This window comes from Pezoporus wallicus, unplaced genomic scaffold, assembly GCF_028554395.1.
Source record: "Pezoporus wallicus isolate ANWC-B61680 ecotype Strahan unplaced genomic scaffold, APGP_CSIRO_Pwel_v1 contig_8042, whole genome shotgun sequence".
NCBI classification, from domain to species: Eukaryota; Metazoa; Chordata; class Aves; order Psittaciformes; family Psittacidae; genus Pezoporus; species Pezoporus wallicus.
In genome coordinates this window covers 3111484-3138107 of record NW_026639380.1, presented here as the reverse complement: position 1 = coordinate 3138107, position 26624 = coordinate 3111484, and the positions used below count along the sequence as shown (strand labels likewise).

At 36.1% G+C, this 26624-nt stretch overlaps 1 protein-coding gene across 2 annotated transcripts in view; it reads right to left on the bottom strand.

Annotated features, from left to right (window-relative positions):
- The window catches only part of SDCCAG8 (SHH signaling and ciliogenesis regulator SDCCAG8), a 115288-nt gene that overhangs the window by 64717 nt on the left and 23947 nt on the right, over positions 1 to 26624 (bottom strand). For both annotated transcript variants that reach the window (XM_057414515.1, XM_057414514.1), the window contains 4 exons: positions 25028 to 25180; positions 22519 to 22653; positions 18877 to 18993; positions 6569 to 6711 (listed from right to left, as the gene is read on the bottom strand). In XM_057414515.1, the coding sequence (XP_057270498.1) occupies positions 6569 to 6711; positions 18877 to 18993; positions 22519 to 22653; positions 25028 to 25180 (548 nt within the window). The remainder of the gene's footprint in view (positions 1 to 6568; positions 6712 to 18876; positions 18994 to 22518; positions 22654 to 25027; positions 25181 to 26624) is intronic.

Sequence of the window (26624 nt, the reverse complement as noted above, 5' to 3'; positions counted from 1 at the left end):
AGAGGGAAAAAAAGGTTTGCAAGATTCTATTGCAAGTAAAGCAAAGTGAATGACAACTTTCAAAGCTACCACAATCATTTACTAATGTGCTGCTATACCAAATAAGTCTAATTTTTTTTTGACAGCACCAAATTAGATTTATTGCAGAAACTGCTGCATAAATAGCATATGGCTATGTTATACCACCTATTTCAAATCCCTGTAATGTTTCCTCCCCTCCCTGCTCAAAATGAATAACTGAGCCAAGCTATAAACCTTCTGCAGACAGAGATACACAAGTTCAAAAAGCAGATGCAGATTTCTCTGTTGAAATTGTCTAAAACAGTATCACATATCCCGATCAAACAGGACCGGGCAGTAACAGGTCAAGCCTCCCTTGCTACACTTCAGGATTTTATTTCCCCCTTTCCTTGATAAAATTTTGTTTTCCTTTCTCTTTCAAGCTGACAGTCATCAACATGGGGCATGACCTCGTAATCCTCTCGCACATGACTACCTCTTACTTGCACAAGAAATCCTATTGATCTTTACTTCTTACGTGAGTCAAATTATTCATGTGACTCAAGATCAGAAGGCTTGGACCCCCATTCATTCCTCACAAGCTCTCATTTACGAAGAGGGAAGTGCCTCCTCCAAGCAAAAATAAAACATCAGAAAACTGGTTTCATTCATCGTAGGGGCCCAACCCTGTGGGAAGGTGCCGACCTCCAGCTCTCCCGCTTTCAACAAGAGCAAAGTTTTCTTATGGGTTTGCTGGATCGGTCCCCGGACCCACGTGTTTTTGCATTTCTGTCAATCGCTAAATTCTGGATTCAACATGCTGCAATGATAAAACACGAAAACACGTCTCCTTCCCACGCGGCGGGACCGAGAGCGAAGACACGTATTTTTGAGGTAGGCAGGGGCAGAGGCAGGGGCAGAGGGACGAGCTCCAAGCCCCGCAGGCCGCAGAGGCAGGCTGCTCCCCGCCACAGGGTGAGGGCCACCGCACGCCTCCAAAGTTTGTGCGGTTGCCGCACAGAAAAGACATTGCAAGGTCTTCTCTCTGGCCGACGGGCACACCACTGCACACATCGTGGAAGGCTGCGGCTACCCCGCCGCTCGCCTCTCGGTGGTCAGTCCTCCCAGCTGCCCTATCCGTTACTGTCTGATTAGCTCTGCGAAGGAGCCCCTCCCCGGCCAGCTTTCCCCGCCATCTGTTCCACACGCGATGGCTGCCGCCCAGCAGCCTCGCGCTGCCCTCCTACCTGGCACCCGGCTCCCGGCCTTACCCCAAAGTGCTAACACAGGTTCTCGCTGCTGGCAGAGTCAGGATTTCATTACTACTACTTTGACAAGTGCAGGGTTGTTTGTAATTTCTCTTTTATCCTGATTTTGATTGTACAACTACCTCCCACTGATTCAGTTTGCTTCAGTTTTGTTGCTCACAGATTTTACTCTCCACATTAATCTCCCTCTGGCATGTTACTGCATCTGTTCCCTTTTTTATTATTAATTTTCAAATTCCCACCATTTTTGACAAAAAGGAGGTAATCTACACTCTGCTTCTGCCCATTTCATTTTCTTTAATTTAGAAGATAAGTATGAAAGCGTGCCAAAGAAGTTAATTCTCCGTTAACAGTTTATTTTCTGGCATCCCGATGCCTTTGTATATGAAAACCAGATAGAAATAAATGTTGACTGAATCACAACAACATAGTTGCAACCGTCCCCAAATTTAATGAAAAGTAAACATATGAAACAGAATCTAAAAAGTTCATTAGTTATCAGAGTTGGTACATGTTATCACTCCTCCTGCATTTTAAAATAATGGTTTTGTACAAGATGAGCAGAATATAAAAAAAAACTGAAAAACAATCACTGCTTACACATTATTTCTGCTTCTCTCCTGTCCCTGTTTTCCCCAGTTCAAGTGTTATTGGCTGGTCTGGTAACGTAAAACATATCTCAGTCTTTTTAATATTAGTAATGGCATTCCTTTGAATGGCGTCTCCTTTCTAGCACAGACAATGGACTCTTCCTGACACATTAGAATTGTTGGAAAAAGCATGACAGTAAGTGTGCTGCTAACAGATACTACTAGAAAAAGAAACAATAGATAACACTAAGTACTGTGTAACTGCCTGGAAGGCTATGTATAATCACCAAGAAGTTAGTGTACATTTTACCATTTAATAGTATAGCTTTAATAGGGAAGTCAATGCATGAGACATGCTGCAATTCTAACAACTAACACTGGTGACGACATACAGCTCAACACCAAAGATTCTGTGACTAAGTCACACCACAGGAACCCAGAGGTGGACTGACAGATTTACGTGCTTTATTTATTATACATGTAAAACAAATTAGCGGAGTGGAGTCATTGAACTAGCAGGAAGGACATGGTAAGAAGGCTATAGCATTGCTAAACCCCACTGTACTCCCCAAGCCCCACTTTCTTAGATGTGCTGCTTTCTAGAGATCGTATCGTTTTCAAAAATAAGGAAGAAATCACATAATGGTGGGAAAAAAATAATCAAGAACTAAACCACCCGCTGACTCACTGTAATATAAACTTTAATTCCTCAAGGGATTGACATGGGAATTCAGGGTAGCTTGATGGATTACCTGAACCCAAGATTCTTCTACTGTTTAGTAATTTTTCCCACCTACAAGTTGGCATTCAATACTGCTTGCAATGTTTCATATAAGCCAACAAGAATAGTAAAAAAATTAAACTAAACTAAACCTGCTTCAATTCTACTCAGTTACATCTCCTGGCAAATTTTACACAACATTTCTGTCAAAAAAAACTCGAACCATCCACCTATCTCTATGCCTGAGAAAATGCATGATGGCATAGAAAAAGTTCAATTTTGAAATTCAGTGATTCCCTCACTTCTTAAGATTTATTTAATTGCTTTGGCATATGCAAACAGGAACTACATCTGACTGCAGCTGAAACAAATAATAACTTCAGATTTTTTTTTTTTCTGAAACAAGAAGGAAAAAAATTAAGGATGACTGGGTTACACAAGAATAGTGAAAAAATTTATTAGATTAGAAGACATTTTAAGATCTGAGCAAGTTGTTAACATCTTGCATCTTTTATGTGATCTTTTCCACTAGCATATTGACATGGTTTTTAATGATTATTCTCTCATGAACCAAGAACAATAGATCTGTATGGTTTCTACTTTCTGAAGAGCAGATTCAAATAAGCTTTGTTAGCAAGACTCAACCTTGCCAAAGTGATGTCAATTTAAATCTGATTTCTTAAGTAATTTTGTAAGATTCTCCTATCATACTAACTAATAAAAATAACAAGAAAGCTGAAACTAGGGCAAAAAAAATATAAAAACTTTAAACAAGCATGGTCAGTCTCATAGCATCGTGACATCTGCAAAGTTACATGACTGACAATCAAAACTACACAGCACAAGTTCTGTATTTCCCCAGCCATTTGAAGACATACAAATTAGAATTACTAACTAGATTCAATAGCAGAAAATGCATGTTAATAGCAAAGATTTCTAAGCAACATATTGCTTCAGGAAGAAAGGTGACAGGAAAAGGCAATTTTAAACTCTGTGGCAGTGGTTTAGAATAGCTAATTGTAACCTTTTTCTTGATTTTTAACAAGTACATTTTGTTAACTTGGAAGCTGTTTAGTTGGTAATCAATCAACAGTGTCTGAAAACTAGGATGCAGCAGAGAAGTGGGACTCCTGGAAAAGAGTGCAGTTCTGCAGAGCACTTTCTGCTTTCTCATTAAGACATAGACTGCATGCTCTTTCTCACTTAAGCCATTCATATTATTTACTGTCCCATTTTCATACATTAAAATCCAAAGTTCCCGTATTTGTTTTATTATTCTGTTTATTTACTATGTCCATATATATAATCAGTGAAAACTTTTCTCCTTAGTAAAATACTAAGACAAATAATTCTTTCTGTATCACCTCAGCTACCCCTAATTTTTGCTAGAACAACACAGACAGGTCATGCAAGGCAACAGAAAGACTATGCACAACCCTGTAACAGCAGTACAGGCCTCCCCCAAGTCCAGTGTTGTGAGAGGACTTGGAGTGGACCAGCTGGTCCTTTCCTGAAAAGAGGGGAATCAGCAAGACGAGGCCAAGGCCAGAATACCCAAGAGATGCACTAAATCAGTGCAATTTCTGCTGCAACCTCCCACAGGCAGTACTCTGGAGCTTAAAATCTGTTTTCCTTGGCAAGTGCCACAGTAAATGAGCCTAACCCCCATAGGATTGCTATTACCACTACCTTTCAAATGAGTATTTTCACTGGCACAGCTGACATTTGAGGTGAAGGGAATAAAGAATGAAAGATGGCAGAGCGTGAGTTAATAAAGTTCATGTGCAACAGCTATGGATGTACCAATCCATTAAAAACATACTGAGTTCAAAATGCAAAACTAATGCCACCAGAGACATATAACTTTTACACCTTCACTAATACAGAAAACTTGTTCTGGCAGCAGGTGATCTGAGAGAAACAAAAAAGAGTATAGACTGAGGAAAAGTTTCATTTCAGCAGCGGATCTTTGCCCCTGCGAAGGGAAACAGACTACTGTGCAAGAATATCTCTAACCCTGCCCTACCAATCTAAGTACATGGGCACAATGGGTAACAGTTCAGCAGCAATGAATCTCTCAGCTCATTTCCCACCCTGTTCTTCAACCATGACAGCAACATCACCTAGTGTATGCCTGGGAAGCAGACAGGCATCCCAAAGATAAGCACACAAAAACCTAGACAGTATTACAGAATTTGGGGATTACCAAGAAGAAAGATTTGAACCTATTTCTCATGCTTCCATGTATACGTTTTTGCAACAGCTAAACATCAGCTCAGTAAACATTTCAATAATTATTAGCATACTTATGAGCAGAAGCCTTAACATGAAAACAAAGTATAAAAAAATACAGATCAGGACTTTGCAGAAGAGCGGCTGCACTAGGTCAGACAAAGAAGCTGCGGCAGTTCAGCATCTGTTTCAAAAAGCAGACGTCTGTGAAATCATATGAGAACAGGGCCAGCACAGAGCATTACTTCCCTAAAATACTGTTACCAGCCTTCCGTGATTTGCATCTCGGAAACTTCCCGAGTCAGAGACCATAGATTGAAAAGCTACCTGAATCATCTGTGTTAGGTATCCAGTTTTAAGTACCTTGCTATGTAAAAGCAGGCAACAGTCCTCATTTTTACAAGCTGAATATTTTCACAAAAAAAAAAAAAAAAAAAAAAAAATTGGCTAGTCAGATTTCCTCCAAGATATCCAGGCTTTACTGCATATAATCAGCCTTTTGCTAAAAGGAGCATGGTAAGCCATTTGGTTAACTATCACAACAAATCATTATTAATAAAGTTCTGCTAAATCCAAACTTTAGATATCTTAACAACTCACCCAAAACTTTTTTCAAGTTCATTAACCTCTAGCATATTTTTTCTCTAAATACAGGCTGTTAGAGTGGTACTTTCTTCCATCTGTTAAACAACCGTGCTCTGAATTACACAGAAATGTAGCTGAATAAAAAAAATGATTCATTGAATTTAATAGTTTAGATGAGGCTGTATTTTATTTCCATTTACTCAATGGCAGAATTCTCACAAAGCCCAAAGAGTACAAGATTTGGAAAAACATGCAGACTTCTGTGAAGTGATAAAAATCTGAGGGTCCCCCCCTCCATGTCAAATTTAAACTAACTTAGTTTTTTCCTTAAGGACTGAGTAAAAGCTGCCAGGTTTCTGGATGCTCACTCTTGGTGGAGCAGGATGACGGAACAAAACAAAAACCCCACTCCCAACAAAACTCTTGCAAACAATCAGACAACAGCATTTTCTGTGGCAAAAGGAAAAGTTCCTGCAGGTACCAAAACTCAAGCTCCAATGAACAATTGGTATGTTAACCTTTTGGTGCTTTCTAGAAATGAGTAATGAATAGTATGGTAAATGGCATTGGGAGCTATATCCAAGGATGGAATATGGTCAAGCAAAATCTCACATCACACAGTGTTTGCATCATACCACATTTCCACCAAGCGACATCCTCCTCACGTATTGAGGTTACCTCCTATTCATAGACAGTAATATTACCTTTTGGTTGTTTAATCTTCAGTGAAGATTTACATGACTATGTTCATTTACACGTTCCTGGTCATCCTACTGCAGAAACTTCAGGTTATTAATCTGAGAATTCCTATGCTTAAAGGTGCTGCTGCACACTACAGTTTCAAACATTTAAAGTATCCCTGGCCTACCAAACACAGCAACAAGATGAATGTAGTTGCACTCTTCCTTGCTCTTCTTCCTACCCAAAAGCACGCCACCTCATCCTCAGAGCAGAACATTACCTTTTCTTCACACCAGTAATTTACTGCCACAAATTATAGTTCATAACTCACTTTGTAGCTCATAACTCATTTAAATCTCCACTTCTAACATGACTGAGGGCTGCCCAAGCAGTCAGTGATGCAAGTATCTATAACAACTGTGGGGAAGCCTGTGGCAAAAAATTTAGCAGAATGAAATTGGTATTACAGCATGTAATAGGATAAGGGGTACCTGGTGAGGTGCAGTTGGTGCTCAGATTTACTCTGCATTTCTGTCAGTTTTAGGCACTCCTCTCTGGCTCCTGCCACATCCTGCTGGGCTTGTTGCAAACGCTGCTTGTTTCCATTCAGCTCTAATTCCAGTTTTTCTATTTGCTTAGAAAAGTATAGAACCAAAGAGAATGTATTTAAGAAATGCATAGAAATGCATTTTAAGACAATAGATCTTAAGGTGATCAAAGCTACTGAAAAATCACGCAATCTTTTGTTTTAGAAAAAAAGTAGTTTGTTGATAAAAACTGCAAAACAAGCAAATTGCAATATTTGAAATTATATTCATATGAAAAGCTAAAAGGCATGTCATACTTTAAGACATTAATACACATCGATGTTGTTGACTTTACATGGTTTAAGAGATACATGCAATCAATCACTTTCTCATTTTCTTGTGTGAAGGCTTCTGTATTGCTGTCCCAAATTCACTGGGTTAAAAAGCCAGAAGGCAGCAGAACAGCAGCTATCTTCAAAAACTGCTGGACATAGGAAAAGCAAAAGTAATGACCACAAGAACTATTTCTTACATAAGCAATGACATGTGGGAATTCAGCTTTGTCATATTCACATAATATTATGCAAGAGAATAAAAGTAATTTTGTGATTTTACCATTATTGAAAATAAGTTATTTATGACTTGTAAATGAATCCTAAACACACCAGCTGTTGTGAATCTTAACATCATTAGTCCTTATATGCCAACTAAACATAGTAAGTAAATCTAACTTAGTTGATGAGCCCACTTATTTTAGAAATAATGATAAGCAAGCTTGCATGACCAACATACTTGGTTCCAGTGAAGTATACAGGCCTTACGATCTCTTAAATGAATCATCTTGTCAGCCATTTAAACATTTTCCACAATTATTCTTAGAAGGAATGATTATGCTCTAAGTCCATACACAACATATGAGTACCTGTAGGAATACATCAGTCACGTAATAGTATACTTTTTCCTACGGATGCTTTTAAGGAGACCAGCGGGGTACAGAATAAGTTAAGGTAATTTTATCATGCAGTAACTATTCCACAGTAACTCTCTACATAAATATTTATCCACCATTGGAGCTGGAGGGAACTTGCATGTTTTTCAGTTAACTAGGCTGTGAAAGGTCACTTGTAGTACAGAATAAAATTGTTTTTATAAGGAGTCGCTGCTGAATAGTTATTATACTTTAAATCCATACTATAACTTATTTTGTGATAACTTCCTTACGTAGACAAGCCTCACTATCTTCTTTAGTTAATGAAATTATGCAAACATCCTACAAGGACAACAGAATGTAATTCGTTCCCAATATTTGCACTTGAATCACCTCTGTAAGAAGTCTCTTTTCCTCCCATGAAAATGTTAAAATAAACCACTCAGTCATGATGTCACAGACAAATACAAACTCTTCATGCAGAAAAAAGTTTCATAATGTTCCCTTTTTTTTTTATTTTGCTAATTAATGTACAGTTCTCCCCCCAAGAGAACTCAACAAAGGTTCATGAAGGACTTTTGGATTAGAGTTTGAATGTCACCTTGTTTTATCACACAGACCACCTAACAAATTAAGTCAGTAATTCCAAGTTCAAATGCAAAGGTAGTGAAATTATCTTTAAAATCAGTAGTGCTCTTCCCCTGTAAAGAACGTAACAACCTGTTACACTTTCAGAATATTTTAAAACCAGGTGTGCAGAGGCATTCAGTTACATATACTTTGCATTTTCACTTATTTCCAGAGACTTTTGTATATTTTAAAGAGAACAATAAAAGTCTCAGTGGGTTCTCTACACTCTATTCTCCTTAACAGCAGCAGCTCATTAACGTTATTTCTCCATTTATAGCAAATAGTTCTTTACTGTCTTTACAAGTTAACAATAAGGAGTTCTGCAACATTGTTAGAATTTGCTTTAAGAATACATCCATTCAGCATACCTTTAAAAAAAAACAAACACGCAAGTTAGCTGAAAAGCATCAACTAAGTATTTGAAAAAAGCACGGCCACAGCTGAGAACATAAATACACTCTAGATCACTCCTTCAGGGAAAAGTTTCAATGAACAGATGGGCTTTAACCATTGCCTCGAGTTAAACAGGCTCAGTCAGGTTTTGACACAGCCCCACAGAAGGGAAGCAAATTCCAAGTGCAAGAACCTCTGGTGAAAATGTTCTCCTTCCATCAACCAGATGTTGAACCTGCAGGGCTGTACCCGAGAATACATCCTTCCGTTGAATTGAATACATCCAAGAATTGAAATCACAGATTTCAATTGTCATGAAAGTGCAGAGACACTCAGACAATGACCCCTTGACAGGGTCTTTAAAGATTCACAGCAGTCTTATGACTTCTATAAGAAATGTCAGGAAAGCAAACATAGGTTTTGAAGAACAATTTTACTTCTGCTACGAGTAATTCCAAAATTCAGAATCAAATCTTTTAAACACACATACATGTGTTTGTGCATGTCTGTATATATATATATATATCTTAAAACACCAATATTTAGAGGTATTCAGAGTGTGAGATATATGAAAAGTAAGAATTCTGCATGAGGATTCTGGCCAATGACCATGGCAGTAACAGCAGAGAACCTCATGAGAAAGGGATGGCAGAAAAATGCCACCCAAGAGAAGAAGCTAACAGGAACTCAGAAACCAGGCAATTTAAGGATATCAACTAAATTCTTCCTTTTGAAACACCTGAAAAGGTTAATTGAAAATAATTTGGCTGGAGTCATGAATCACCATGCTTAAAACTGACAGCCCATACTCTGAACGCTACATGTGACTTTGGTTTAAAATCTCAGATAATAGGTTGAAAAATACGAAGCCTCAGCACTTGAGACTTGTTCATACGATTTAAGCCAACCCTCCTCTCTCTTGCAAACTATAGAAGGCTAACAAATATACTCTATCCTAAAATATGGCAAGTCCAGCCCATCTTTAGGTCATCACAATTAATAACAACTTAAAATACAAAGAAATTACAGAACCATTTAATCTTCTTCACTGATCTTGAGAGGAACCTTATCAGGCAGCATCCATCCAAAACTACTCAAACTACTTTTTCTGTTACATTTAGTTGCCATTTCTTCTACTGGAAAGCTACAAGCAGTTCTGTATCTGCTATCTGGGCCCCAGCATAATTGTAGGGAGAGAAACAGAAACAAACCCACCAACTAAAGTATTTTGTTGACAACTCTGCTTCTCATGCAGTGTTAATTTGATCCCTCAGTGCCTATCACCTGTGATACAGCTTTTTACAACATGATCAGAGAGTATTTCTTCAAGGTACTTAACTTTTCAATGTAAGTGAGAGACAAGAGATGGAGCACAGAATTGCAAAAAGACAGATGACAATCTTGCATTTAAGAAAATCTGAAACAGATTTTCAGTATAACAAGGAACAGAATTATCATAATGCATACGTACAACAAGACTACATTAAGGTTGGAACAGGCAACTTCTGGTGCATAACTCCACAACTTTAATATTCTTACTACTTCTGCACATAATTTTAAAAGTACTATTTAATCTGTCTTGCACTGTAGTTGTCTATAAACTCCCAGGAATATCAACAGGTGCTTTGCCATTGCAAGATGGCAGGCGAAACCTCAGGACAAGAAACATCATTATTAGTAAGCTGGAACACATCAGTATAATTCTGCATGCATACCCCATTTAGCTACAAGAAAGAACTTTTACTAAACAAAAATTAAAGCGATAGTGAAGCATCACTGCAGTAAGATCCTGTTCTAAAATAATTACTCTTTTTTCAGTATTAACACTTTATCTTTTAAGATTTCCGCTTTGAAGCATATAGGACCCTTCTATATTTTTTCCTGAAAGCAGTTAAAATAAGTGTTTCAGTCCTCATTCATTAGTTTATGATGAATTTACAAATTATCTTCTGATTTTCACAATGCATTTTTAGGTGAACCCACCGAAGATGCTCATTCAGTGACATAAATGCAATTTACTGGAAAACATAAACGATGATTTCTCAAACACGAGATCAACCTTCAAGTATCCTCTTCAGAAATTATCTGAAATTATCTTCACCTAACAATACTTATGTATGTGGTAAAAATGTGCTGTTTAATTAACCAGACATCTCTTTATCTCTATAAAATCTGATAAAATGAAATAATAATTTCATTCAAAACAAGCCAAATTAAAAATTAAAATAATTGTTTAATTCTTTTCATACTGATGCTGATTCTATTGTATACAGAAAAATGCAACTTTAAATTCCAAACTAGCAGATGTTTTTCATAGAATTTTAAAAAGCAGCAAACTGACAGAGAAGACAAATGTGGGGTTTTTTTTCTAAAGAAAACCAAATGAGAATGATTAAGCAGTGATAAAAGAATTTGTACTCTGAAGTAAATGCAAAAACAACTTTAAAAGACCTTTAAAAAAAATGAAAAATATACTAAACCCAAATGATTTATGACATCCACTGCTATTCAGTATGCTCACACATCAGGTAAGAAAAGACACAATATAACCTGTAAAATAAATTGTGCACTGACTATACCATTTCCCAAATTCTGCAGTAAAATAATTCTGGAAGAAGAAAATGTTTTTGTGAATTTACAGTACTTTCTTTTTGTTTTGTACTACTTTCTTCACCATCACTAAAAGCTTTAAGGGGCATAAAATAGAACCAAAAAATTAGAAGAATAAATACACAGTAATAAAAAATGAAGTATAATTACTGTGGTAGTTGATATTTGCAGGTACATCCCCAAAAGGCAATCACCATCTATAAAAGCACGTACAGTTCAAATTAACACACAGTAAAATTTTACAGGCCTCATGCTCACATGCTTAGTTTCATTTACTAAAGTAGCCTTTCAAAGCAATGAGATCACTGCACAGGACTGAGGCTATAATTAAGGTCTTTCCAAGAGGTGCCACCGATATGGCCATTCATATAAATATTATATATAACAGTAACAGGAAATTTTTGCACTCTTTAACAACAATCACGATATGTTGCCTTCTTTACTTTCTGAAATACTAATTAATCAGGGATAGAAGCATCATACCCTATTATGAAAAGTAATAATACTACAAAAATTAGTGTTTTTTAAAAAGCAACAAGATGAGACTATGTTTTATTAGCAAGAATTTGAGGTATTTTATTTGGAGGAAAGATGGCCATCAGTACGGGCTGATGCAGGAGGTGTCAGTTGCAGTCATTTCTATCCTAATCCTGATATCAATCAAGCAACTCTAGGTTCTGAGTGGTCTCTAAACCTCAGACCTCCCAGGCATGGCCATCTGACATAGCATATTGCACCTGAAAAACTATCCAACTTTTTAAAGAGAGTTAAGGCCATCATGAGGTTAACCCCCGCCACGTCCCAACAATGTTTTTCTCCCTTCTGCACTCTGTATGAATTACTGCTGCATTCAAATTTGAATGAGGATAACAATGCAGTTATGGAAACTAAACTTGGTTTTAAAGGAGAACCTCCTTTCTGGAAGCAGATTTATTATAAACCTAAGAAGATATACAAATCAATAGTACAAAATACAATATCCAAAAAGGCTTAAAAGAGTCCACAGAGATGAACTCTTTCAAAGAGTTCAGTTCACAAAAATCATAAGACAACTGCAGATTCTACAAATCATTTAGCCCAAAACAGGAATCTGAAAACCCTTCATGACAAAGGCAACTAGCGTGAGCAGAAATACAAGAAGTAACCCTAATAACACACCTTTAACAGATTTTCCTTACTGCTGCCTCACGAATTTTTTGGCTTCTAAAGACTAGAGAGACAAGCAAAGCCATAACCTAGGTAAGCAACTTATTGGATAGCTGCTATTCCAGCCTGGTCTGGTGGGACTCTTCCTCAAAGAGCAGTAGTTTTGTGACCACCTTGTCACTGGTACTGCAAAGAAATATACTGGCACCTGGCAGTACCATGACACCCCAGTACTGTGACACCCTATGTGCTCCACTAAAAGGCAGAGCCCTAAGATGAGAGCCGTTACCTAAGCAAAGGTCAACAGCCACACACCCTCTGCTTCCAAAAAGACTGGAGATTAACAGAGACAGGACGCTGCTGTTTGCTAGGAAGAGTAGGGATGCTGGAAGCGCTTCCTGCGAATGGCACATAGGTGGGATGCTCTAAAATGCACACATTTTTAAGTCTTGTTGAAGTAAACTTCCTATCTGTAATTGTTAGCTGAATCAAGAAAAAGATCACACTGTTAAGTATACATGAATACACACACACACACACACACACACACACACACACTTTTTTAATTAGCAATAATCTTAGGTGCCTGTCATTACGCAAACTCTTGAAGAGCAACATGGCCCCTGGATATTGTGGATACGTACCCTGGGAAACAGACAAGAATGAATGGCTGAAACACGCTATACAAGGATTTTACCTCATTATTTCCCTGAAAATATTTGTTTTCAATTTGCCAAAATATTTGGACTGCAGTACTATTTCACGAACAAAACTTCCAATCCATGGAGATTACTACAGTCACATTTTAAAAGACAACATTGCTGTACTAGAGATTAGCTCAACAGCCATCAACAGAGATAAGAAAGTGATTTTGTTCCACAGTGCAACAAGAGTTCAGTTTGGTTTTTCTAATGGAGTGCTCTGGGGAGGTGGGGACAGGCAGAATGGGGTGGTGCAAAATAGATGGTTTGCTTGATGATAAAGGAATTTCAGACAAACAGAGATGCATAGGGAAAAAAAAAAGGAAGGAGATTACTCCTACTTCATTACTGAAAAACAGGAGAGAACAAAATTTCCTCCTTTTATGTTTTCAAACACACATATTTGAGATTATTGATGTGGGATTGTTTTTTTCCTGGAGATCATTGAGGAATAGCTGGGAAGAAAACCTATGCAGTGACAATCAACAAGTGATAATCAGGGACTTTTACACTTGTTTTTTTCTGATCACTGGGACAAGGACTATTGATAAAGCAACTATTTTCTGAGTCTAAGAAAAAAATAAAAAAACAAACCACAACAAAAAAAAACAACAGAAGAAAACCAATGCTTATAACAGTATTCCAAGAACTATGCAATTCTTTTCCTGATTTGAATAATGCTCATAAATGATTTTCTCTTTCCACACACTGATGGGGTGACATCACACTGGATGACAGAACCTGCATCAAGATTACATAGGCCAATTACTCCTGTGAACAATAAAATCCCGATTACCAACTGGGTCATTCCTCCTAGCAGGCCAGCTGCTTAGGGGAAAACAGACCAGTACAGAAACATAGATACACACCACAACAGAAAATTTTACTACTGGGAATCCCAGTCCCAAGGATTGTTCTTATGGAAATATGACAAAAAATTTAATAAAGGCTGCTCATACTACTGATACTTCAGGAATCTGTGGCTGACAGAGGAAAGCAGTGTCACAGCAGAGCAGCAGCAGCCATATCACAATTGAAATGAAACATTTCTTTTGTTACATATTAAACATTTCTTTTGTTATATATTGCAGATCAATATTGTAGATCAATGATTTTCCTCAAAAATCTTGAAATGAGCTTATAAGTTCAGTTATAAAAAAGAATGACGTTTCTCCTGAACAGGTCAGAAATGTCTTATCAAAGCAAGGCATAAGGTACTATCATTTTACTCCCTCCTTATTTACCCATTTTTAAACTAGTGCACTGAATGCCCAAAACTGAAAACGAGACATTAAAAAGAGCTCAGTACAGAAAAGGGTATCACATTTTCTTAATGCTTTCTTGTCCAATAGCAATTTGGGTTTGCTACTTTTAAGGCAGAACAGGAAAGAAGACCTTTTGCTACTCAAGGTCAGACCAGGTAAGAAAATTTGATGCTAAAAGTTCCAAGCTATCTTTTAGGTTTTGAGTTATTCCTCCCTGCCAAAGAATATTCAAGAATGTTTATTGATTTAACAGATTTTCCTTTCAAAATAGAACTTCCCGAGCATCTTCTTAAAGTAACGAGGTCACAAAATCGTAGGTATAGGACTGTTACACAAATATACATAATACATAATCCTAACCTATCTTAACCAATATTATTTAAACTTCTAAGTTTTGAAACATCTGGTGATCTCCTGAATGTCCCAGCTTGTGAAAAAAAATAGCATTTCAAAGCCCAACTCATGGAAGCCTGATACCTATTCTAAAGACAGTTCAGTGAATCAGTGTCTTTAGAAGGTTGCACTGGTCTTGCATCACGCACTGTGCAGCATTTCCAGGATCACACCCAAATTCTTGGCCTGCATTATTTCTGATGAAGACAGAGTCAGTAATCTCTCCACTTACAGTGTCTAAATTAGGTTACTATAAATCCCGGATTTATGACAAATGAGATAAAAGTTCCCAAAATACCCTTTGGCAAAATGCATTTGGACAGCAATTTTGCCAGATTTTTATTTGTATGCAAAATTGTCAGTCTATAGTGTACAGAGACATCATTTAGGCTCTGTCATACTACACAAAAATGCTTTGATGTGTAGCTCTTTCCAGTCGTATAGGTTGTGCATATCAGTGACACTCCAACTTTTTATTTGGGCTCATGAACTTCCATGCAGGGAGCTCTTACTTAAAAACCATTCTAGTGGTTTTCTTTCTGTCGCCTACCTTGTATGCGACAGAATTCTGTAATCCCCTGCTTCAAATTGTGTTTGCCCAATTTTAAAGACAGTATTAAAGGAATGATTTTTTACAGGTTAAGATTACAAGCTTGGATTTATTTCTACACAAAGAATTTACCTGATATGTCAAAACATGGCAAAATGAAATTTAAAACCCTCAGTTAGTTTCTGAAGCTGGATTTAACATGTCTTATTGCTTTATTACAAGGAGACCACAACTCCCAGTGGTGCAATGCTACCAGTCAGAACAATCTAATAAGGATGACACCCAAATTGGCTGGGACTACATGAACCACTACTGCAAAACTGTTTTCACTTTCACAGGCTGAAACTTGCAAGATTTTACAAACCAAGTAAAATTGATTTACAGACAAACAGAAAGCAAATTATTAACAGCATAATTCATTTTTATTTTTCTAATGCAGAGCAGAAAAGAGCAAGTGATGCTAATTTGAGAAAACGATTTCATGGTGTCAGAAGTCTGATTTCTATTAAAAATGCACAAATTATGCCATGCAGTGCTTCCAAATTCACAGAAGAAGTATTGTAAAAGTGAAGTCTTGCTGTGTCAAATATGCCACATAATTTTTGTTCTGATAACAGCTATTTAGGTTAGGGCGTGACTTTTCTCTGATATAGCTGTGCTAGTACAACCCCTAGTGTGGACACAGTTTACTGCCATGAAGGCATTATACTTGTATAACTTACAAAGCTTGCTCCTAAGAAGGAAAAGTATTAAGTCACTGTTATTTCTGCACAGCTACATCCACAATGGGAGGGCTGAGAGACAAAAAGAAAGGGCAGTAGGTTATGTTACTTTGAAACATACTGGGCCAGATGAACAGATGCAGTTTTTGTGTAGAGAAACTGTTTGGTCTATGTCTCTCTCCCCATACCTCACTCCATAATCCTAATGTTAATCAGGATCATGATGGATGATATTACAAAACACTTATTCAATTTAAACGATAGCATTGCTTATTGCTTCTTAAGTTTTAAGAAATATTCATGTAAAATATTATTAATAGGCAATCATATAAAGGTGCTAATATTTGTTATTAGTCCTGAGTAATAAAGATAGGAAAAGAGATATTAAAATAAAAGAGATTCAGACCAAAGATATATATTCCCTTTAATTTTCCTAACTGATATAAATCCAGTTTTGAAGAACTTTACAAATATGAGTGTACGATAAATCCACATCTGTATTTACTGATGTATCTGATGATCCTGAATCGTACGTATGGGGATTTCTGCCTATTCTGACACACCTGAATAACTTTACATATAGTGACTTTTAAAAAGGGATTAAACTAAAATACATCTTTTAAAAACACTATTAAAAATACAACCATGCCTCAAGAAACAGTGAACTCACTTTCAGTATATATCAAAAGACAATATGAAATAGAATTCTTTGCTTTTACAAAAGAAAAATGCACCATCTAATACAGAGTTAACATAGAATTAATACAAAAATACTCATACCTTATTGTCTCTCTATTAAAAAAAAATAAATATGTATTTATTACAAACAGATGGTGGCAAAGGAAGGTATCAACTCTGTCCCTTAGCCAGAAGGTCGGGTCATGGCTGAGGGACCAAAGAACATTGCTATTCAGTGCCATATAAGATGAAACATTTTAGGATTTTCTTTAAATACAAACATATATGCAATTGAAATGTTTTCATTTCATTTAAATGAAATAATTTTCAATGACTTACTAACATCTGTTAAAAATTGATTTTAAAAAAATTAACAAAACCACCCCAAAAAAAACCAAAACCACAAAAACCCCAACCAAAAAAACCAACCACACAAAAAACCCCAAACAACCCAAAAAAACAGCCAAACCAAAATAAACAAAAACCAAAGCCCCAGAATGTACATACACTCTTTCTGGCTGCCTTTCACCATGTTAAATAATATTAGAACCTATACAGAACTTTCTTGGTAACTAGAGCCACAGGTATAAAACAGCTATTAGATGCTGAGCCTGAGAATTTCAGAATGGTTTGTTTTCCTTTTTTTTGAGGAACCAACAATCGTATTTGAACAATATAATTATTTTCTATAAATACTGAATTATTCTAATAATCTTTGCTTATAGGAAACCCCCTCCCATCGCTTCACTTCATATCAAATTATAAATCATCACATTTTGGTATATTCATTCACGCACTGAACAAAATACCAGCATGTCAATACAGGAGGTTAAAATATTTTGTTAAATTTTACAATTTGTTCAAAAGGCAATCCTGAAGCAAGTTGGAGAACAGGATTTAAAATCCAAGATACTTCTTCAAATATCTTATTAAACACATCTTGTTTTATTTGTATGCCAAGATTATGCCAACTCTTTTATTTGTGATATCTGTCAAGACACAGACGACAAGCCTGTTTTCTGTTTTTCAAAGTGTCCTTGGGCCTAAAGGATGCAAGAGTGAAAAAAAAAAAAGCCAACCCTGAAAACAAAATGCTTTAAGGCCGCTGTTTTTCTGTACTGTATGATTTTCCATACATACTGAAGAGTTATTTTATTAAATAAGCTTCTCTTTTGGATTTTTAGCTTCTGATTATAATTTGAATTAATATTGCTTCCAGCTTAAGATCATACTTTATTAAGTTAAAAACTTACTGTCCTACAGGAAGATTTCGGGGAACTGGTAAATGAAAACATAATTTTAGAAATACTGCATTTTTCCCTACATATATTCTTACAAAAGAATGGATTTGTTCACTTATTTACAAGAAAAAAGAATTATTTAAAACCTGTTGGATAGGCTGCTCTAATAACAAAATGCATATTAAAAAGAAGTACCCTAATGTGCATCTTATACACCTGTGTATTCAGAAGACATCCACTCATGTGGAAATCACAACTTATGAAGGAATAACTGGAAGTTTGAATACCTAGAGAAAAACAGATAGAACCTCAACAAAAAGGGCACTTCAAAAGCTGCAGATTACACCTGTTCAAGCTGTTTGCCAAGTATGTTGCAGGTTACTCTAATAATCTTTCTTACTGCATGGGATGCTTTCTCACAGACTACCTGTAAGGCATGTACTGGTTTTTGAATTATAATAAACCACAGTTTTAGATAATCAACAATTAATGCCTAGTGGAATTTTAATACAGTCATTTTTTCTAGAAGGCTATTTTTGTTTTGTTTTAAACTTTTCTCTGAATCCCAGCATTCATTAACCTCAGATCTTTAAAGAAACTGGAAGATAAATGATTTTCATTGTTGGTATTGTTAGGTTATACTTAAGTCTTTAATGTTTTGTCAGGCTGCATGTACAGGTAATTATGTGTGGATTTATTTGTGAGAAAAAGGATATAAGCATATGTATACAGTACATACAATTTAAGTACACTGTATGAATACATATGACAGAGTAATTCTACATGAAAGCATGGGATGAGTATTATGTAAAACTGAACATACTAGGGCTGACAACAAGAATAAGATAACCAAGAGGTATTGATTTAATGGTAATAGCTGGCTTGTTGCCATTAATTTAGAAACCATTTAGCAGTAATAAATGACCACTATTAGAAAAACGAATCATTCCAGCTTCTGAAATAACCCTACTTAGGCTTCTAATAACTGCAAAGCTATAGCAGTATTATCTCTTACCTGGTCCTTAATTTCAAGCTCCCTTATAGTTTTTGTTCTGTACTCTCTGAGCTCCTTTTCTGCCTCATCCTTCTTCATTTTGGTTTGATTCAACTGATAGCGCATTTCTCCACACACCTGTTAGATTATACAGACAACATGATCTGTAGCTTGAAGAATCAATAGCCCAGGGTTTGCAATTAGATCTTTTGGTGCCCTCTACAGGTCATTTAAATGCAACATATTTTAATTTACAGATATTTTAAGACTACATATGGTAAATGTTTTTATATAAAAAGGTGGATCAGAATGCTCTATATGGTCATTAAGTTTGAAATATGCAGTGCCTTCTAGATTCAATTATATTCGGATCAAGATTTCGCTAAGTATAAATATTTATGCTGTAAATGTATGTGCTACTAAATACAGTTAAACTACAGTTGCTGGGTTTATATTCTTCTCCCTTTCTCTATAAAATCCCAAGAAAAAAAATCTATGTCAACACTTTCAAAACCTAAAAGTTTCAAAATCTAGATCTATCACACTCCTGTATAAGGACATAATTTCTTATCTTGCCACTTCACCACTGTTAAGAAAGAAAATGTTTAGGTGTTAATACAATAATTTTCAAAGTCAGATCAGAGCATTATAGACTTACTGCAAACTGAAGACAAATTCTTTGAAAACACAGCTTAATTCAAATATGTGCATGGGCCAGAAGAAAGAGATCAAACCAACATTTAAAGAAATGTAGTATCACTTCTACAAAGGGAATAATCATTCCCTGTGTTTGGGATGTTCGTTATGATATCTAGTCATTCCTTTCCACCTGAAGGCAGCTGAACTTCAGAGAGTCTGGGGAGGGTTTAAAGGAAAGAAAGAAAAAAGCACTCAACACCAACCCCTCCAACAACTTTCACGGCTGCTGTACAGGGATATTATTCTCCCATTTCCTACTCTAAGATTTTTTTAAGGATTCTATCTGATCTTATCTGTTCAGAATGGAGAAGGATTGTGGATAAGCTGTCCCCTTTTTGTCCTTATCCTGTGCAAGCACCTCCAATCTGTGCCTGATTATTTCACCTTAACCAAGCATAAATACATGCACATTCCCTAATAAGAACCCAAATGTGTTTACTTGCAGCTAAAGAACTTCCTTTCCAACTCACTCTGCTTCCCTGCCCCACTTAGGTTCTTTCACTGGACTTGCCTCCTAGACATGCACATTTTTAATTTGCTGCTACAATCCTCTGCACTTTTCAACAATCTCCTCACACAAATTCTACAAGCAAAATTAATTTCTGGTTTTTTAGTCTCTCACCTTATTTTCGCTATTATTTTTTCCTTCTTCTTATAAAGAAAATTAGGGTAAAAGTAAGTATGCATACCACAATCAAATCACCTTAGGAAAAAAGAAAACCAGTTGTCACAACTTTAAGAAGCAGCATCACTTACAAATTCAAAGGACAGCTTGTGAATTCATCCCTGTTGCAAATAACACAAGTTAGCAAATGCTCTGAAGATTGGCAAAGTTCTGAAGCATGATTCATTTTTTTGTTTTAATACTGAAATACCATTTGCAACTAAAAAAACCCTAAGATGCAACTGCATAGATTGCCAATCCTGTCTACCTTCTCCCTTTGTATGAAGGATGTAAAGAAGTGCAATATGTCACTTCCTCTAAGGAAATAAAAAAATATAGCCATCCTCGCCTTTGGCTCCCCCATACATTGCACAAAGTGAATGACGCAGAAGAATCAGCAGATGGTGCTGTCCTAATAATGGATTTTTTTAGTCTCCTTGTAGTTCAGAATGAAGGAAAGAGATACAGTCCAAACTTTCTTTCCCTGACTTCTGGTGCATGCAAAAAAAAGTATTTCAGATAAAACTCGAAAGGAAAAATGTTACTATTTGCTCTTTATAATAATGGCAAACTGAGTTTGGAAATAAGAGTCAGATTCACAAGCGGACACAGATGTTTCTTACATGGCCAATGAAAAAGGTCAGGGTGATGCCTATAGTCCCAACAGCTCAATGGTCAGAACATTCCTCCAGGATGTTTGAGTCTTCTCAATTCAGTACACAAATGCAGTTTTCTAGTCTCTCGGGACAATGCAATAAAAACACAGCGTAGCTACTGCAAGGTGGCCACCTATTCAACTTTGTATTAATTAATATTAACTGATAAGGGGATTGGAACCACAGTGTCATTCTCCTAAGAGACAGTCTCAAATCAATAGGCTATAAAATTGTTCTTTCCGAACCAATGGATATTCATACCTAACACCTTTCTTACCCCTCTTCACCCCTGTAAGTGGTGCAAGCAATCTGTGAACCCACTCTGAAAATCAGAAGTGTGTTTCAGAAAAGGTAAACTGAACCATTTTGACAGTCTGAAAATGCTCCCTCATTTGTTTTTCAGCTGAAGTTGAATTCAATTTTCTAATAAGTTTGAATGACTTCTTGCTATACATTTTCTGCAATACTTTCAGCTATTTCTACCAGCGGAGGAAAACAGGAACTATTGAAAACGCCTCCAGAAATCTATAGAGGCCTAAAGAATTAATTGCTCCCCAAAACCTCTCAATTAATGACATGGGAGACAGGACTTGCCCAGGATTATTGGTAAGGTATATACATTTCAAGAGGCTGTAACAAATTTGAATTCTCAGATTGTCTATTCTACAGAAATTTAGCAGGCCCTCATCTCCACAAAGTTGAAGTTATTTCTATCACAAATGAATGATGAAATTAAGCTAATAAAACTAATAATTTTAACAATGTATCATCTCCCAGCATAAATTTTGGATGGCAATTGTTTTTTCTTTCTCATGTTATGACCCACATTAAGGTTCTAATAGATTGAGAAATGTGCAAAATGAAGCACTCAGAAATGATACACATATATAGATGGATGTTAAGCTATAATTCTTACTAAGATCTCTTTTAAAAAGGCATATCATCAGTATTAATGAATAAAGCACTATAATACATACAAATTCTACAGGAGAGTATTTGAAAAACAGTGATTTGTTTAAGCACTGCATGTCCCAGAGGTATCAATTATGAGATAGTGTTGACTACTATACTGTCTCATTACCACCAAATGCAATTTTTAATGAAACACTGGGTTAGTTTTTAATAGCGGTCTGCTTGGTCTGCAAGGTACCCCGGCTTTTGCATCACAAGCTGACTTGGCCGACTGAAAAAGTTATCTTTTTACTTGTAAGACTGTGCCCCTGTGATATCCAAATGAAGTTTATATTAATCACATGTTCTTTACCAATACGGAGGAAAATGCAGAAAGTAAAAAATTCTCATCTTTCAGGTCACAATGATAAGGAAAATGAAGCTCACAGTATCACAGTATGTTAGAGATTGGAAGGGACCTCGAAAGATCATCTAGTCCAATCCCCCTGCCGGAGCAGGAACACCTAGATAATGTTACACAGGAATGCGTCCAGGCGGGTTTTGAATGTCTCCAGGGAAGGAGACTCCACAACCTCCCTGGGCAGCCTGTTCCAGTGTTCCGTCACCCTCACTGAGAAGAAGTTTCTTCTCAAGTTTAAGTGGAACCTCTTGTGTTCCAGTTTGTACCCATTACCCCTTGTCCTATCATTGTTTGCCACTGATAGCTCAATAATCATTTATAAATGCACCTACCTTATTCATCTCCATTTCATGAGATACAAGCTGATGTTGTGATTCTTCTAACTGGTTAGCTAGGGAGCTCTTTTCCCTTGCAAGTCTCTCTACTTTAGCCTCCAACATGGCCACATTCTCGGACATGGCTGTGACCTGCAAAAAGCCCAAGAACACTGTAATGGTGCAACTTGACCAACCGCAGGTCTACATCTTGGGGAACTTTCTACTTAAAGGCAACTGTACACAGCCAAAACACAGCATTAAAAATATAATAAACTGTTAAATATATACATTAAAATATATATAATATAATTTTAAAATATAACAGAATAGAGCAAAATGATTTTAACAACAGGTTCATTATTTTGAAATAATTTATCACACAGTAGTTTATTTGAAACTTTTAATCAACTGGACTAGTCTCCATGACTTGTTAGTACAGACAAAGCGTCAGAAGCAGCTAGTTGCATTAGTCTTGCAGCTGTAAAAGTACTATTTAACACCTTCTTACCACTCTTATGTAGATGGATTTAAACTGAATCATGTGCCCCGGCTAAAGAAAACTGTCATTGCAATTACAAACGATAATTTAATTTTCAAATTCAGAAAGCATTTCAGCAGTACAGATCAATGCATGACATACAAAAACCAAAAAATAGTATGCTAAAAATTCTAAGGTAATTCAGATCAAATTCTGCTGAATGGTAAAAAAATGTAACAATAAAACAGAGGCAGTGACCCTTCAGCCATTTACACCTGAAACTTACTAATTTAAGTGGAAATGATGGTGTCTGACAGTTCTAGGTTAATTTACAAGAATTCAAAGCCAAACGTAGAGGTTTACACATTCATAACTATCTTTCACTCATTAGACATCCACCTAATTTATGTATCATACCACTTCTCCCCTTCAAACCACTTCATAAAGTAAGAGATAAAATAACGACAGGAAGGTTGACCTGATGCACAATATACCATTTCTACCACCTCATAATCCTGAAACAAAAAAGTAGTTAATCATATATAGGCATAAATCATGCATATAAATCATAGTTTTCTACAAAGTTATCCTTTATCTTTAGCTTCCACGCATCACATCATCGTGTCACTATATGTCATTTAATATCTATACAGGATTTAAAAGAAAGACTGCAACTACTCAAAATGGGTATTAGTTCCAGTAAAACACATCTCAGTGGGTGTTGAAAAACAGTAATGTGATGACATGAAATGAATTATTCTACCAAGAAATGGTATGAAATGCTTGCCTATAGGCTGTATTTTGGAGTGCATACGCTGTTCTAAAGCAGATTTGTAACTAAACAATTAAGTGCATATGAAGGATAATTCCAATAGATAGCAAGTACTCACACAAGGAATTGCTTAATAATGTCTCACCGCCTCCTGTGTAAGGTTATTGTTTTTATTTCTGTTTCCCTGACAATAGGTTTCTGATGATCACTTACAACAGCTCACTTTCTTAAATATCCCTTAGCCTCTATCACTGTACTTAATTCCTGTTTTTATATCTGGAACTAGAGCCAAAGGCTTTGACTTCCTGTAGCAGCTCCAAAACATTATTCTACCATCTCATAATATCAGAAATACAACTGTATCACCTTGGTTTCCTCTTTATTTAAACAGCTTTCAGGCCATTTTACAAGCAACAACACTACTAAAGAACCTCCTCAGTTTAAACACATAGTTTACCCTGTTAAGTCTGTACTCTCCTGACTGTATAAACTGTATGGCTTATTTCTAAAAGGAGCCCTAAAATATGGAAAAAGCCTACACTGAGAAGAGAAATTCACTATATTGTTTCCAAACCTCCCCCAGAAAATGGTTGAAGAGGCTGCACATCAAACAATCATGAAACCCACTAATTCATGAAGCATTTATCTCTCTACTCTTCTTCCCATTTCTTTCTCCAATTGCCTTAGAAGTGCATCCTGTTGGCATGAGGTTTCCCTCATGATGAGACAGATTCTGCCTCAGAGATTTTATAAACATCAGTAAAAGGATAAAAGAGATTCTAATACATTTCTGCAGGTGGTCAAATTAAGCATATGGTAAGATTACTCTGAAAAATGCCATATTAGAATGCAATTATAACATATATTATACTGTAACATTAATATATATGCATATGTAAGCTCAAAGTAGCAAAGAATCCTAAATGTGAAATGTGCTAACTTCTCAACACTTGACCTGTCAACCTACATAATCTTTATAGGAAGGTAAGTACAAACCATGCATCATGTATTACTTAAACCTACTTTGACAAAGTGCATTAGAAAATACGCAAACTAAAATAAAATGTACAACATCAACAATTTACTACATATCTAGTTATATAAAATCCAGTTGTTCAAACTCATAGGATCACTTATTTATCTCTGCTTTAAAGCAATAACAGAAGTGATTTACTGAGGTCTCAAATTGAAACAAAATGAAAGACAATCAAACAGAAAGTTTGAGGACAATATGCTCATTGTAATACATAAATGAAATAAAAACCAACTCATACCATTGCTGCCAAGTCCTCCTTTTCCTTCTTCATTTCTTCCCCCAGCGTTTCTTTTTCATCAGTCATCTTATTTAGCTGGGCAGCTAATTCCCTTTCAAAATGATTCTTCTGCTGTTCCATCTTACTTTTCAGCTGCTCACACTGGACTAGAGCCTAGAAAAAAACCCTTATTTTTAAAGTGGAAGAACCTTAAAATTTTAAACAAACATAGTATTTATCTAATGCTTTCAGAGAAACCAGTTTGCTGTTAGAAAGGATGCCTTTTGTTTTTTTTACATAGTTATTATGCTGCTTATCCATACCCTACTATGTTAACATCCAGAATGGGACTAACAAATTGAAAACAGATGCATATGTTTGTATGTATATACATTCCTTACTATAATTTAGAAGCCTAATTCATTTTAGGAGCCATGGCAAAGATAGAAGCATTTTCCAAGGTGTATTTTCCAAATGAGTAGCTGTTCTTCCAAAACTGATTATTTGCCTTGCATTTAAAATTTCAGATTTTACATCACTAAAATGAGCCTCCAATATTTGATTCCTTGCAAACACTGCGGTTACTGCATAACTGAAGGAAAAATAAACAAGTAAAGTATGTGCTTCACTTGTTCTCCCCCTAAAGTCAATTACTAAGTGCGGAAGGCTAAGAAGAAACCTGGAAAAAGTAAGCAAAGATACAAAGAAACAATTTTTATTTTAGTTTAATTTAGTTGCAGGTTTGTCAAATAAAAATTAATTCTACTGAAAACTCACAGATGTCTTGCTTAATTTGAAGTGCTAAAACATAGGTTACAGATGTGTTTTCTATCAAAATGGAAGAAACATAAGTTTATATGCAAGAAGCACAGTAGGCACTACCTTCTAAAAAAGCTAAGAAAAAAAAGCCAAACAACAATCTATGCTGATGCATCCCTGCCAAAGGGATAAGAGTTGAGTGTTACATCAGTTTAAATCAGAAATACACTACTCCGTTTAAACAGAAGTATTCAAAGCACGCTTAAGGCAGCTTGCCAGCGCACGAGTAAACTAGATTTCATTTAATCATTCCATTGATATTCAGCATATCCTATTTCAAGGAAGCTAAAGCAACCTCCTCCTAGGAATCCTACCTTACTACCCTTTATTTTCAAAATAGTCTTTTTAAACTGCTTATTTTTAATTTACTCAAAGCCAAACCTCTATATGCAATTTCCTTGGTGTTGGCTGTTCATGAGGGAAGCAAATTAAACCATATTTTTTAGAGAATGCTCTAACAATCTCCATCATATGTCAGTTCTGTGGGATTCTCCTCAGGGTCTCTTTCCTATCACTCACCAAGGTAGTCTTGTTTTGACTACCTAATGAGCAGTTCAAAAAGTTATTCTTCCATTTATACTGAAAATGCACTCCTGGATTTGCTTTAACTATTGAAGTTTACCCTTACCAGATCTCTTCCTTGCTCTACAAATTAGGCAAGAGGCCACAAACTGGAGACAGCCATAAGACAAAAAAAAAAATTGGTGATTTCAAGTGATAAGCACCTGAGGTTAGACTGTCAACAGAGCGATGAAACTGCAGTTACAACATTTGGAAGCCCAACATGTTAACTACTCAC